The sequence below is a fragment of the Gorilla gorilla genome, chromosome 4 (assembly GCF_029281585.2).
Source record: "Gorilla gorilla gorilla isolate KB3781 chromosome 4, NHGRI_mGorGor1-v2.1_pri, whole genome shotgun sequence".
Classification (NCBI taxonomy): domain Eukaryota; kingdom Metazoa; phylum Chordata; class Mammalia; order Primates; family Hominidae; genus Gorilla; species Gorilla gorilla.
Genome location: NC_073228.2, coordinates 131,407,787 through 131,423,680, shown reverse-complemented (window position 1 = coordinate 131,423,680; position 15,894 = coordinate 131,407,787). Strand labels below are relative to the sequence as shown.

Below are 15,894 nucleotides of genomic sequence, written 5' to 3'. Positions count from 1 at the left end.
TGTCAGTAAAGATGTCAGCTTTCTTGAATTCAATTTTATTACTTTTTAAAGCTCATAAAGTTATGACATTTGCTAATAATAGAAATTTCATTTCTGTACCTTTCTTTTTTCCCCTTCGGTGTTACACATTTTTCTTGATGTCATGAAGACTAGTGGCCTGAGAAACTTCCTTGGGTATGAGCTCTGCCTTTATCATTTACTAGCTTCTTTACCTTGTGGAAGTCACTGAGCTTGTTTCTTTGTAGAAAAATGCCTGCTATCCAGCCTGGCCAACATGGAGAAACCCCGTCTCTACCAAAAATTAGCTGGGCGTGGTGGCATACGGCTGTAGTCCCAGCTACTCAGAAGACTGAGACATGAGAATAACTTGAACCCAGGAGGCAGAGGTTGTAGTGAGCTGAGATCATGCCACTGCACTCCAGTCTGAGTGACAGAGTGAGACTCTGTCTCAAAAAAAAAAAAAGAAGAAGAATAAAAACACCTGGCACCTCATAGGGTTTGCTCTAAGGATTAAATAAGGTAATTGCTTTCACAGTCTAACATAGTACAGCCATTAAAACAGCAAAAGCTCCAAAAATATTAATTCCTTTTTTTCCTTCATTCAAAATATGTACTTGCAAAGAAAAGAACATATATGGTGGACTCCAATTTTGAATTCTTTGGACAGTTACAAACACAAAGAACAACTCAGTTGATTTAATGCTTGATTCAATTTTCTACTACAAGGGAAGCAAAGTGGCTAAGTGTAAAAAAATTGAGCATGAGTTCAATACAGCTCCACCAAGTTGTGTGATCTAGGGTGATAACTTACATCCCTCCAAACCTAGGTTCCTCATCCAAAACTTGAGGAAAATACCTACCTTGCAGAGCTCTTATGAGAAAGTGCCTGGCAGAAGCATTCAATAAAGACACTTAACAATTGCTAGGCCTTCTCTTTTGATATTTACTAGACAGTAAACTACCAACATAGTCAAGACTTGTGAAAGCTATTGGCTTTTTATTGCCACTGAAATCGCTGTTCAGGTACCTGCTGCACAATTTTGACTTAAAAGTTATCTTTTACAGAATTACCAATAATTGGTCACTGAGCCTTGTGGTATTTTTTCACATATTGGATATGTACATAAAAATTAAATAGCAGACAGTATCTATCAACTGTCTGGATGATTCTGGATGATTAGTGTTCAGAGGTGGTTAAAAATAGCTTTCCCAATATACCCAGTCATTAGATATTATTAACTAGATTTGCTTCCTCCAAAAATATTATCCCTCAATTACACACAAACATTTAATTAAAATAGATAACAGGAGAAATGTAAAAAAAAAAAGTATGAAACAAACATCACTTCAAATGTCAGTAGTGAATAAAGTAAAATTCATATAAAGCAATGCTAACCTATATTTAAAATTAAAATCAGCAAGTATACCAATAATTCATGGTTTTTACTCCTTCTAGGATCATTCTGCGGGATTTTCAAAATTCATTTAATGATGACTTTTAAAAAAGATGAATTAGTAACACCAAAAAATAAGACTGACAATTAAATTAATGCAAGAATATAATAAGAATTTCCACTGATTACACAATCAGTGGAAACGAACAGAGAATTACAATTAGTGGCTGATGTGGACATACCCTTTAAAAAAAATGGCAGATACTGGTCTAACTTATGTACATACTGATATAGGGAGCCATGCCAGGGTCCAGCGTTGTAATCATGCTTTCTACTGAATGTTTTGTCTTATCAAGCACAGACTTCACCATAGGATTCCCAGCCACACCCTGCATAAAACAAATCAATATGTAAGTTATTCACTCTAAGTGAGGATCACCATGATCTTCATGATTGTGAAGAAAACTTTTTTAAAAGTTTCCAATGCATCCTAAACCAGTACTTTTGTAAGATATATAATAAGGTCATGACAATATCAAATTGCTATTAAGTTTCTAAATGATACTCTCCATTTTTTTTCCTGACTCAGCAATGTGTAGACCAGCAGCAATCTACAGACCACGCTTTGAGTAGCATGGGTATGGAAAGGATGCTATACTATATATACATATATATGTGTGTGTATATACATATATTACATATATATAATTTCACTTCTACTTATTTATATAAAAGATTGGGCAAAACTGGTCCCTTAGGGTCCCAAATAAAGGTCCCAATCAGGTGTCTACATAAGTCCATACTTGTTCCCTAATAAAAAAAAATAAAAAGAGTAAAAACACCTCTCGTCTGGGGGCAGAACAGTTACTTATTACCTTAACGTACAACATTTTGCTATCTTCTGCTAGTTTCTTCTTTTTCCTACTTCTTGTTTCTTGTTTTGTACATCCCCAAACTCTCCATTTATAGTCAGATCTATTCCTCTGGATTCTTACAGCCGTTACTACTAAAAGGAACCAAGTCTTGAGTATTCCTTCTTGTGCGATACTTCACAAAGGGTAAAAGACACTCCAGGGAGCAGTGCCTCCTGAGATGGCATCTGACTAACCTGCCATGATTCCCCGTCTTCCAATCTGCCATTAAACTAAGGTGACTCAGGAAAAGATGAGTTCATAAAATTGAAATTTAAGACTGCCAACCAACCATATGCTGAAACATCATGACTTCCTACTATTTACAAGACCTATAGAGTTGAACTGGGTATTACAACTCATGACAAACACACTGACACATGCTCTTAACGAGGGACAAAATGTTGTAGTCTGTATGCAAAAAAAACTTTTTTAAAGTACAGAGGGGTATTAAAAAATAAACAAGCTTAGAAAAATGGCACATTCCTGAAACATGAAGCTCAAATACTACAAATCAGCCAATCATCTACCAATTTTAAATCTTTAATAGAATAATAAATTATAATAATAAAATTGCAAACAAACCCTTAGCAGAATATTGGAACTTGGCAGAATGATTTCAAAATTCATTGCAAAAAAAATTGGGAAAGATGAGTAAAGAAAAATTTAAAAGAAAAATCAGTCAGCTTATACAACTTACACAACTAAATACTGATATACATTTATAAATGCAGACTTGAACTGTCCTATCTTACTTATCACTGAATGTTCCACATCCCCACCTCAGTACACATTAGTACAATGAACACAAAGTAAAAGTAATTAAAACAGTGCTCTACTACAAGAACAGGGAAACAGCAGTGGACTAGAATACAGAGGCCAGAAGCTGATTTTAACACACAATTTCCTAAGGAAGATAATATAGGGATCATACCAAATCAATGGGGATATGATATTGAAAGACTCCATTGAGTAGCTGGAAGAAAATTAAGTTTGATCTCTACCTCATATAGTAAAGAAATATCAACTATATTAAACGCTAAGTGTCTAAAAAATTAAACATTAAGGGAACTAGAAAGGGATCACAGAAGAACATTTATCACAGTGTCGTAGTGGGAAAAGGTCTTTTTTAGCATTAAAAAAAAATGTAAAGAAAAAGAGAGGCTGCCTGCGGTGGCTCACGCCTGTAATCCCAGCACTTTGGGAGGTGAGGCGGGCAGATCGCCTGAGGTCAGGAGTTCGAGACCAGCCTGGCCAACATGGTGAACCCCCGTCTCTACTAAAAATACAAAAAAATTAGCCAGGCATGGTGGCAGATGCCTGTAATCCCAGCTACTTGGGAGGCTGAGGTAGGCAAATTGCTTGAACCCAGGAGGCAGAGGTTGCAGTAAGCCAAGATCGCACCACTGCACTCCAGCCTGGGCGACAAGAGCGAGACTTTGTCTCAAAAAAGAGAAAAGACAAGACAAGAAAAGAAAATAGAAAAGAAAAGAAAAGATTGACAGAACTGACTCCTGAAATTGAACTTTTCTGTCAAAAAGGGTATTAAAATTAAAATGTAAACTAAAAACTGAGAAAACTGCAACATATGAGAGCATATAGAAAAGTATTCTTACTGTATTAGGAGCTCTTACAAATTCATAAGAAAAGAAAATCATCCCAATTTAAAACTAGGCAAAGAACATAACCGATATTTCACAAAAGAATACAAATGGCTAAAAATCATACGAGAAAATGTTCAAATTCAGTAGCAAAGGAAAGCAAATTAAAATGTGGTATTATTTTTTGCCTGTCAAATCAGAAAATACCCTAGTCCAAATTAATAACTACTGCTGGCAAGTGAAAAATGCTATATCAGTATATTTTGGTATAAACTTCCTAAAGTGGAATATGTATCAATTTCTTCAAATGTTCACTCAAATGTTCATCAGGAATTAATTCGGAGGAAAAAAAGATGTCCATAAAGATTTACATACAACAGTGCTCATCATAGTTTTTTGGGTTTTTTTTGTTTTTTTTTTGAGACAGTGTCTCACTCTGTCACTTAGACTGGAATGTAGTATCATGATCACAGCTCAAGCAGCCTGGACCTCCTGGGCTCAAACAATCCTACCACCTTAGCCTCTGAGTATATGGGACCACAGGCACACCCTACAATGCCTGGCTAATTTTTTTAAGTTTTTGGTAGAGACTGGGTCTCATTATGTTGCTCAGGCTGGTCTCATACAGAACTCCTCGACTCAAGCAATCCCCCTGCCTGGGCTTCCCAAAGGGTTAAGATTACAGGCATGAGGCACCACGCCAGACCTAATCATGATGATGATTTATTGATAAGAATTACAATTAGAAGAGATCTCTTGTACAACAGGGTGACTATAGTTAGGAACAATGTATTATATTCTTGAAATATAAGGTTTTATATTTCAAAATTTTAAGTTTTCTCACCACAAAAAAATGGTAAATATGTGAGGTATTGCATATGTTAATCAGCTCAATTTGGCCATTCCAGAATGTATACACACTTCATGTATACATCATGTTGTACATAATAAGCACATACAATTTTTGTCAATTAAAATAAATTAACTAATTTTAAAAAAAAATTACAATTAGAAAATGCCAATAGGCAGATTAGCAAAATAAAACACGGGAAATAAATGCAACAGCATGTATGGTGAAGCAGCCATAAGAGAAACCAAAATACATTTCTGAAAAAAATATTTTACGGCCAGGAAGATGTCCATGATATATGCTCAGTAAAGACCAGAAAACATGAAATAGTATCCATCTGACCTGTCACTACTTCAATTTGAATTTAATTCAAAGGAACGTTTACACAGATATGCATAGGCAAGAGACTGAGAGCAGCTACAGAAAACTGCTAATAAAAAAGAATTTTATTTTTCCTTGTGCCATCCTGTATTTTCAATATTTTCTCTAATGTATATCTATTAGTTTTATAATTAGAAAATTAAGCACAATTTTTAAACACGTCTTACCTTAATAAAACCCCAGATTCCACCAGCAGATGCTTCATCCTGACCTCTATTAAATCTAGGGTCTTCTTGCTCCTCTGGGAAAGTAATGGCTGATGTGGTTCCAGTTCCCTGTGCCAGAGATGTCAAACTGGCTTGCTGAGTAATAGGAGTTGGCAAAAGACCTAGTCAATGGCAAAAATTTTCATATGTATAATTTATTCCATAAACTTTTTCCTATAAAAAGGAGTGGCTCAAACAACTTTAATATTAATATTCAGGCATTTGAAGACTGAGTTATACAATCAAAGATTAACACAAACCTTTATAAAATGCAAATTAAACAGAATTTCAAAAGAAATTTATTTCCCTTTATATAGTCTTAAACCAAGTATCCTGAAAATGGACAAAAAGCATATATCCAAAAGTTCTTCAGGTCTGTCCTATTCAGCACTTGGATATGCACAGCTGTAGTTCAGGTCTCTTTAATCCATAAAATTAATTGAGCACTGAAGTTCATCACAAAAAAGCACACAATTATTACACATACTCTATATACTTCATGTTAACTCAAAAAGAAAATTCACATATACATAGACATGAATATAGTACTTGCACTCTGCAATAATTTTCATTTGTAAAGGTAGACAGGGAAAGATAGGTAATAAAAAGCACAGCAAAGCTACTGCTTTTCCCTAAAATGAGAAACAACAGGCAGAGGATGACAAGGACGAAGTTTTGATAACTCATTTGCAACAATTATTCCAAAGAAACAAAACAAGTAGATGTAACTGACCTAGGGAAAGGAAATGACCCAGTATCACAAACTTTTGGCATACATGAGGTTTTATTTGTTTGTGAATTTTTACCTGGCTAAAAAAACACTACTCCCTGGAACAGTCAGTCCTGATAATTTTTTCAGTAAAACTTAAAAAAACTCAGACTTCACCTTTAAATTTCTCTACAGATGCACAAATATTAGGACAAAATTTTGGAATTTTCTGACATCCCATATACTAATCATCTACTGAGTTGTATATCACATAAAAAAATCATATACTAAATTATACCAGCCTTATTTTAATAATTTAAATGGCAAAAACGTGAGATAGGTAACTCTGGAAACCAAAGAAATGAATAAAGAGAAGAACATTAATGCAGAGAAAGTGGGACCCCGCCCACTGCTAATAAGAAGGTAAAATGGTACACCTGCTTTAGAAAATAGTTTGGTGTAGAATTACCATGTAAATCAGCAATTCCATGCCTAGGTAGACACCCAAGAAAAATAAAAACATGTCCATACAAAAACCTGTAAACAAATATTTATAGCAGCATTATCTAAATAGCCAAAAAGTGGAAAACAACCCAACGTTAACTAATTGAATAAATGAAATGTGGTATACATATTCATAAACTGAAATATTATTCAGCCATAAAAAGGAATGAAGTACTGACAAATGCTACAACATGGATGAACCTTGAAAATATTTAAGTGAAATATTTAAGTGAAAATATTTAAGTGAAAGTTGCCAGTCACAAAAGACCACGTATTATATGATTCCATCTATATGAAATGACCAGGATAAGCAAATCCATATACATAGAAAGTAGATTAGTAGTTGCCTAGAGCTGTGAGGATTTGGGGGACAGTAGGGGCTGACTGCTAAAAGGTATAGGGTTTCTTCTTAAAGTGATGAAAAGGTTAAAAAATTGCGACAAGGGATGCACAATTCTGATGTAAACTAACTATGGAACTGTATGCTTTGAATTGGGTGAATTGTAGAGTACATAAATTATATCTCAACAAAGCTATTATTTTAAAAAAGAATAAAACATTAATTAATAGCCATGTATTTCAAAGTATCTGTAAGAAAGAATTACCTGTTCCTGAAGGTGCAGAAAATGATGGCATCAGGGGTGTCTGGGGAGCTCTCCCTGCATGTCCCCTTGTAATGTCATAAGTTGAACCAACAGAAAATCCTGATATAGGAGGACCCGAAGGGGGTGCAGGTAAAAGAGTGTTTGGGGCAGAAGTTGAAGGTGGGAAGTGAGATACAGGAGGATTACTGAAGGCAGCAGCTGTTGATGGAGAAACAGGAGGTGGCATAGAAGTAACAAGTGGTGGGACAGAAGGAACTGCAGGAGGAGGCACAAAAGGTAATGGTGCTGAAGGCCTCACAGGAGGAAGGGGCGGCTGAGGAGTAGAGTATGCGAGTGGTGGGAAGGACTCCATGGAGGATACATTTGGAGAAGAAAAAGAACTGGTTGCCGCTAGAAAAAAGTGGAGAGGATAAAAGCACAGAATTAGAAATGTTTTTTATTTAGTTTTCAAACTAATTACTTTCCTCTTGCAAAATTTTTAACTTACCAAAGCATATCCCAAGAATTATTTTAAAATGTGTAATTTAAAATATACAACAAATATAATTGAGTGTAAATGACTTTCAACTCCCATAAGTAAAAGAAGCAGCTGTATGAACCTATGGCATTGTTCATTTTTGCTTTTTGGTTTGTTTGTTTTGGTGTATTTTTAATAAAATAAAGCGATTTTTCATCCCTAGTTTGAGCATAAAAACCTATGCCCTGAAGGCTCAGAAAGGTTAATCACCACAAAGTCATAGAGCAGTAGGCCGAGCGCAGTGGCTCACGCCTGTAATCCCAGGACTTTGGGAGGCTGAGGCAGGTGGATCACCTGAGGTCAGGAGTTTGAGACCAGCCTGGCCAAAATTGTGAAATCCCATTTCTACTAAAAATACAAAAATTAGCTGAGCATGGTGGTGAGCGCTGTAATCGCAGCTACTCGGGAGGCTGAGGCAGGAGAATCACTTTAACCCGGGAGGCGGAGGTTGCAGTGAGATGAGATTGCACCACTGCACTCCAGCCTGGGAGACAAGTGAAACTCCGTCTCAAAAAAAAGAAAAAAGAACAGAAGACAAAGCTAACACATGCTTTTTAGGATATTTCTGTCATAATATAAATGATGGTAAAATTATGAACATAAAGAACAAAAGTCCACCTAAAGCAAAACACTGATGTTTTCTTACTTTAAATACAAAAGACTTTCTTTCTATTCTTTAAATTAAAAAGGCTATTTCCTTTCATCCTGAAAAATAATAGAGAAGTTTTAATATATGCATTCTTTTCTTAATTGACTCTGAGAAAAGATGATAGTATCTTCACTATTCTCAAAACACATGAGATGTTAGACAACTACATGTACCTAATGGAACAGGGGTAGAAGACATAGCAGTAGCAGCCAGCCCTGCAGGATTTGGTGGAGGAGTCCCAGGTGGTGTTGTCTCTATTCCACTCTCTTCCATCATTTTTCTTCAATTATGGTATACTATAAAAACATAAAAATGTAACAAATATTACACAGTAACCAAAAGTATATTTTTAAAGCTTGAATAGAGAACGACAAAAAAAAAAATCATCAAGAGATAGATGTCCACCTTTACTGTTTATAATGCAACTTATTTCCAGACGAAGAGTTTGTCCAAATTTCTAAGAAAGCAATCTATGAGAATATTTAATATCAAACAATCTGTAACATTCCCATGTAGATACTTTATAAGTGGGAAATAATTTCATGTTATAATAACAATATAACTAATTATCTACTACATTTCAAATAGTAAATTACTAATTTGATTTCTGCCACATGAATGCATGTTAGAGATAGTTATGTCTGGGCCAGGTGTGGTGTCCCATGCCTATAATCCCAGCACTCTGGGAGGCCAAGACGGGAAGCATTTGAGGCTAGGAGTTGTAGACAAGCCTGGGCAACATAGCAAGATCTCATTTCTAAAAAATAAAATAAGTAAATAATATAAATTTCAGTCATTATTAAATTTAAAATAAAAATGAGGCTGGGCACAGTGGCTCACGTCTGAAATCCCAGGACTTTGGGAGGCTGTGATGGGAAGATGCCTTGAACCCAGGAGTTCAAGGCTGCAGTGAGCTATGACTGCACCACTGCACTCCAGCCTGCGTGACAGAGCAAGATCTCTAAAAATAAATAAATAAAATATTTAATGTATTTTTGAAGCCCTTCCTCTTCTCTCATAAAGTATTGTGTATAAGATATCCCCATTAACATAAAAAAATAAAGCCAGGCACAGTGGCTGACCACTGTAACCCTACACTTTGGGAGGTAGAGGTGGGAGGATCCCTTGAGACCAGGAGTTTGAGACCAGCCTGGGCACCATAGGAAGACTCCATCTCTACAAAAAAATTAAAAAATTAGCCAGGCAGGGTGACATGTGCCTATGGTCCCAGCAACTCAGGATGCTGAGGTGAGAGGATCACCTGATCCCAGGAGGTTGAGGCTGCAGGGAGCAGTGAGAATGCCACTGCACTCCAGCCTGGGCAACAAAGCAGGACCTTGTCTCAATAAAATAAAATAAAATGTGCTTCACTTGATAAAAGCGTTAATTCACAATTTTCCTAGTTCACATTTTAAAGCATATCCAGTAACAGATAAATTGTATATCTGAGGTTTTAGAAAAGTTAACTATAGCAAAAATGCCATTAGATAGCAGCATACTAATAGACAACAATGGATTATAAAATATGAGAAAACTTTCTTTAAAATTACAAATCCTGAAGTGTATCTCAAGTACAGAACCAACTTCTAAATATGCTATATTTGTTTTTAATATTTTTATTCATTTAATAAGTTTTTAGCGAAGGTCAACTGCTTGACGAGCACTATACTGATGCCTTTGGAAATGACAATGATTAGCAAAAACAAATAGGATACTTACAGTCTAGTACAGGAAACAATCAAATAATAAACCAATTTACAATGAATGGTAGCTGAATTATGTGCTCTGAGGATAAGAACACAGTTTTGTTTGACAGGGATATGATTTTGACTTGGAGGTAAGGAAAGGGTTCCCCAAATAAGTCACAGATAAACTGAGATTTGAAGGATAAGAACTTAATTAGGCAAGGGAAGAAAGGCAGAGTCCAGAAAAAGTGAATATATAGCAAATATATATACCAACTGAGCTGGGAAGAACAAGATACATTCAATAAAATCCATGTGAAGGGAGAGAAAGAAGAATCAGGACTGGAGGGACAGACAGAAGCCCAGAAGGTGTTCAGCCTCATAAACCAGGTTAAAAAACTTGGGTTTTTAAAGAACAGAGTGTCATTGTGTTAGAAATAAATTTTCGGTGCCACAAAAGAAATAGCACTCAAACATAAATTTAATTTTCTCAGCAAGGCAATTTTACTTCTATAGAAGGGTGTGTCTCACAGATGGAGCAATGTCAAGAGCAAACCTGAACAAGGGAGGGGAAGCAGTTCTTATCCTAACGCAGTTAGTCCCTACTGCTGTGTCTTTCCCCCATTGGCTAGGGTTGGACCACGCAGTCTAAGCTAATTCCAATTGGCTATTTTAAAGAGAGCAGGGGCATGAGTCAGAGCAGCAGGGTGAGTAGTTTGGCGGGAAGGACGGTTACAGAACAGGTGACCCAGGATGACTAAGAACAGAGCAGATGACCAAGGATTACTAAGGTCAGAGCAGGTGACCAAGGGTGACTAAGGTCAGAGCAGTTGATAGAGGCTAGAAGGGGATTGTTTACTGAAACTAGGGGCAAGGAGAAATAAAGAACTAGGAATTTAAACTTTAAAATGAAGAACAAATAACAGGGGAGCTGAACATACTGATACATTGGTTCTTTGGAGAGGATCTCAGAACTCATTGTACTTAACAATTTACAGGCTAAAACCTATGAAGAGAAATTTATCATATCCTACAATTGTAAGGCATTCAAGCTGAGGGCAGCATAACTGTCTTTTGTTTTAACTGTTTTGAAGGAATTTTAGATTCAAAAAAAAAAATGTAGAAACAGCAGAGTTCTTGAGTACCCCAAACCCAGCTTCTCTCAATAACAGCATCTTACATAACTACACTACAATGATCAAAACCATGAAATTGACATTGGTACAATACTATTAACTATAGATCTTATTTGTATTTCACATGTTTTTACATTTACTGTGTGTGTGTATGTGCATAGTTCTATGAAGCTTCATCATATGCACAGTCTCGTATAACCACCACCTCGACCAGGACATAGAACCATTCCACCACTAAAAAGAAACTTCCTCATGTTGTTCCTTTATCTACCTTCCCATCAACCATAAGCCCTGGCAAACACTGCTCTGTTTTCTATCACTTTCTCGTTCCATGAATGTTACATAAATCGAATCATACAGCATATAACCTTTTGAAGTTGGCTTTTTTTCACTCAGCATAATGTTCTTGAGATTCATCCAAGCTGCTGCATATATCAAGTTGGTTCCTTTTTATTGCTGAATAGTATTCCATTGTATAAATGTACCTGCTGAAGGACATTTAGGCTGATTCCAGTTATTAGCAATTCATATTTATTTTTTGAAAAGATCTGAACAAAGTATGCAGCCTGGGCCACTGGGCAGACAGAGCAGATGCAGACAGGCCATTAAGGAAGATATAGAAGTAGTTCCATCAGAAGTAAGTAACAACCTAGACTAATGATTTTCATAGTGGGAAGGGCTGATTATGCCCCCAAGGGGTCACTTGGCAATGTCCAAGACAGTTTTTATTGTCACAACTAGAGGGCTACTACTGGCATATAACACAAAGAGGTTAGGAATACTACTAAAAATCCTCCAATGCACAGCCTACATACAAGAATTAAGTGGCCCCAAATTTCAATAGTGCCAAAGTTGAAAAACTCTGACCTAGACTCAAGTGATGATAGTGGAGATGGAGAAAAGTAAATAAGTTCAAGACAAGATTAGGTGGCAAAATTCAGTGATTGACTGGGTATGGAGGAAGGGAAAGGAGGCATGACTTGCACAACTAGATAGATGGTGGTGCCATGCACAAAGATAGGACACACTGCAGAAGGCCAATGTGTTTGATGTTCTTTCTGGGGGAGTCGGATGGGGGACATCATAAAATGTTTAGTCTTTGACATGCTGTTTAAGTTCCTTGCAACAAACATCTAAGTAGAGACATTGACTTGGTCTGGAGCTTAGCAACCACATAAATGTGGGTGTCATCAGTGTACTGATAGTCTAACGTCATGTTTTGAGATGAGATTACGTAAGAGAATACCAAGAGAAAAGAGAATATGATGTTAAACCAATTATTGGTTTAGTAAGATGGAAGACAAGTTTGCAGAGAATAAGAGATGAGCTAAAAGAAAGGAAGAAAACCAGGAGACTGTGGTGTCCAAAAGCCAGAGTTTCGCAGTATGAATGGGCAACAGTATTAATGCTGCAGAGAAGCCAAATAGGATACTATCTGAGAAGTTCAATGGATCTGCCAAACTGGACATGAATTTAGGGCGAACGGTTTTCATGTAAAGAGTGGAGAAAGATTCCAGTGTAAACTGAATTGAGCAGTGGCAGGTGAGACTAACACGCATGACACTTTCAAAAAGTTTGGCTGTGAACGTAGGAAAGATCTATGGCACTAAGCAGAGGACAGGGATCCAGGGAGGCTGAATCCTTTCATTCAGTACCTATACATCGAAGGTAAATAACCTGAGATAGAAATGCCACTTTGGAGATTTTACCACTCCTCAACCAAAGCTACCTCTTTTCTTCTTTTAATTTTTTATTGGTCATTCACCCTCTACTACAGATGCTCCCCAATCCTTACAATGACTAGTAGAAGTCCTATTGTAAGAGAATCCCTAACATTAACAAATGTGTCTGCAAAAGAAACTGTACAATGAATACAAAGTCATTAAGTGGAATAAATAATCAATTTCTTTGTCTTTAATGGCTTTTTATATGAAAACTGCCGTAATGGCAATACTGAGGTAAATTTTACATGCATAAACATAGTGCCTTCTACTAAAAAAACCTATTATGATAAAACAATACTGAAGTGTCAGAGTTGGTAACTGTTTTAGGGCTCAAGTCTTGTCACGAAAAGTACTATTCATATATCAACACTAAAGAAAAAGTGAAGAAAATGGTTTGGAAAACTGAGTTCTCAGTCCGGCTAGACCCTGTTGTTCCAATTTGCTTGTGCCTTGGTTTTTCTGTTTAAAAAAAAAAAAAAAAACTGGATGTCTATTTACAAGTTTACAAGAAATGGAATAGTGAAGTTCTGATAAACTTTAAAGCATTAAGAGCAATTATTGCTGACCTACTCGTGCCACAAGATTGTCTCTACTACCAGACAGTGTGCGCTAGTTAGAGCCTAATCTGACCCCGAAATAAAATTTTATAAATTTTCACTGAATTAAACACTGGCTGCACAGGAGAAAGACTGAATGCCAAGATGTGTCACGATCGCAGAAATGCACATGTTGTCTCTCAAAATAACTACTTCGAATGACAAAAACACTATTGGCTATAAATTCTGTCAATCTAGGAAACGTGCTACCTGCAAATTTGCCTGAAGCAGGTCCCAAGACCAAACAAAGAAACGAGAGAATGCAAAAACTCCCCCAAGCGGCGCTCAGCACCGATGGGGTAACCTCAGGGAAAATAAGCTTCCTTTCATTGCAGGTCCTGGTGTGATGACTCTCGAGCCTCCTGGGCCTCTCCAGGACCAGAGCGGCCGAAATCCTGTTTCAGGAGACAGCGGCTTCCCCTCAGGCTCTGCCACGTCTCCAGGCCAGACAGGGCCGGGCTATGGTCCGCCGGCGCTCTCCGCCAGTCTACCCTAAAGTCAGCGCCCTGGAAGGTGGGGCCAGAGCGCTCCTGCCTTGGTCCTTGGACAGGAGCAAAGTGTCGCGGGGCGAGACCCTCGAACCGCGCCCACCGTGCCATCCCCAGCGGAAACTGCTCACCTTGCGATGTGCACTCCTGCCTGCTGCACCCCGCACGCCGCCACAGCTGCGCCTGGACCACGGGACTAGGGGGCTCGCAAACGACATCGGCGTCCAGTGGCGCCGGCCGGCCCGCCCACCTTCCAGGGACACCGTCCCTCGGGGTCTGGTTCTGGCGCCTGCAAACCATGCCATGCCATGCCACCCCCCCTCATACATGCGCCTCGGAGCCACCTGGCGCTCACCTGGGGACCGGGAAAGTGCCTGCGTGGTCGCTGAAGAGTGTGGTATGATACGGAGGTCGGGACGTAGAACTATAGCTTGGAGAAGACAACGAAGGCGCCCCCCGGAAGTTACCTCGGCGTGTCCCCGCCTACAAGATGGCCACGGGCGGCGCATGCTCCTGCGGCTGCCACGTCGGCCGCGCGCCACACCGCCCCGCATCGCCCCGCTCCGCCCCGAATCGCCCCGCCCCGCCCCGCCTGTCCCATGCGCTGTGAACCCGGCCGGGACGCTGCAAGTTAAACTTTGGAGCCAAGATCTTCCTAACTACGGAGACTTGGTTCTGCCCACACCCTCTAGAAACATCCTCCAAAGGGCTGGCCTCCTTTCTACTTCGCAGCCCCCTTACACGAGAGTGGCACTCTTGTTACCAGGCGTAGCTCACTCATCCTGTGCCACAGCGGCCCAAGGGATAAGGATCAGTTAGCCAAGGTCATCTGGTTGGTGGTCATCTAGCCAACGTCAGCTAGTCCAGTCAGCACCTCCAGGAAGGACCTCGCGGCAGATACAGGGGACTTAGCCTGTATAGTCAAAGATTTCCAGATAACAGTGATTATATCAGGAGAGAGGGATTAGGAGAAGAGGGAGAGGGGAGAAGAGTAGCAGTTACTGTACTGAATTTTTCCCCAAGTACATGTATTGCACATTCTTTTTTTAATCGTAAAATAGACAGATTATCAACTTTCTTATTATATGCTGCACCTAACACAGTACCTGAAATAGTTGGTGTTCAATAATGTACATTAAATAAATTAACGGAGTGCGATAGAGGAAAATAAGGAACTTCAAATCAGAAGTCTTGATTTGAGTCTGAGACTACTCTAATGCCAGTTGTACAGTTGCCTGCCCTTGTACAGGTCACTTAGTCTCCATAAGTCTCCATATTTCTACCTGCAAACTGAGAATAATACTATCCACCATCCCTAAATCAGGCAGGTGACAGACTCAAATAAAATAGAGCATATGAAAACTTTTTAAACTTTTTTTCTTTTTGAGACGGTGTCTTGCCCTGTTGCCCAGGCTGGAGTGCAATGGCGCCATCTCGGCTCACTGCAACCTCTGCCTCCTGGGTTCAAACGATTCTCCTGCCTCAGCCTCCTGAGTAGCTGGGATTACAGGCACAGGCCACCACGCCCAGCTAATTTTTGTACTTTTAGTAGAGACAGGGTTTCACCATTTTGGCCAGGCTGGTCTCGAACTCCTGACCTCGGCCCGCCTCGGCCTCCTAAAGTGCTGGGATTACAGGCGTGAGCCACCGCACCTGTCCGAAAACGTTTTTTAAATTGCTTAGCATTAAATATATAAAAAATGGTTTTTGTTGTTCTCAATTTTTTTTCAGGAACTCATTTAGAGATTTAACATTAATCTATCTCTTGAGCTTCACAATTGTAAGCATTCTAAAATACCTCACTGAAAAGTTAATACTATGTAGCAATACTCTGACTTCAGATCTCACTGTGCAACTACCATGGGTGGTTTTCTTTGGCGGTGGCTCCTATCCTCTAAGAATCTGTGTAGGTGGAGATCCAGGTTACTGTCCGGATTG

General features: G+C 38.7%; 1 protein-coding gene across 3 annotated transcripts in view; it reads right to left on the bottom strand.

Moving 5' to 3' along the window:
* Positions 1-14,523, bottom strand: part of PRRC1 (proline rich coiled-coil 1) — a 37,490-nt gene extending 22,967 nt beyond the window's left edge. Inside the window, exons 1-5 of one of the 3 annotated variants that reach the window (XM_031011298.3) lie at positions 14,312-14,523; positions 8,501-8,623; positions 7,162-7,551; positions 5,305-5,465; positions 1,681-1,783 (exon numbers count right to left, since the gene is read on the bottom strand). In XM_031011298.3, coding sequence (XP_030867158.2) covers positions 1,681-1,783; positions 5,305-5,465; positions 7,162-7,551; positions 8,501-8,603 — 757 coding nt within the window. In that variant the 5' untranslated portion in view covers positions 8,604-8,623; positions 14,312-14,523. Of the gene's footprint in view, positions 1-1,680; positions 1,784-5,304; positions 5,466-7,161; positions 7,552-8,500; positions 8,624-14,087 lie in introns of all 3 variants that reach the window. The other 2 variants (XM_063706744.1, XM_004042434.5) reach the window with 2 other exon arrangements.
* Between the last annotated feature and the right edge of the window lie 1,371 nt (positions 14,524-15,894).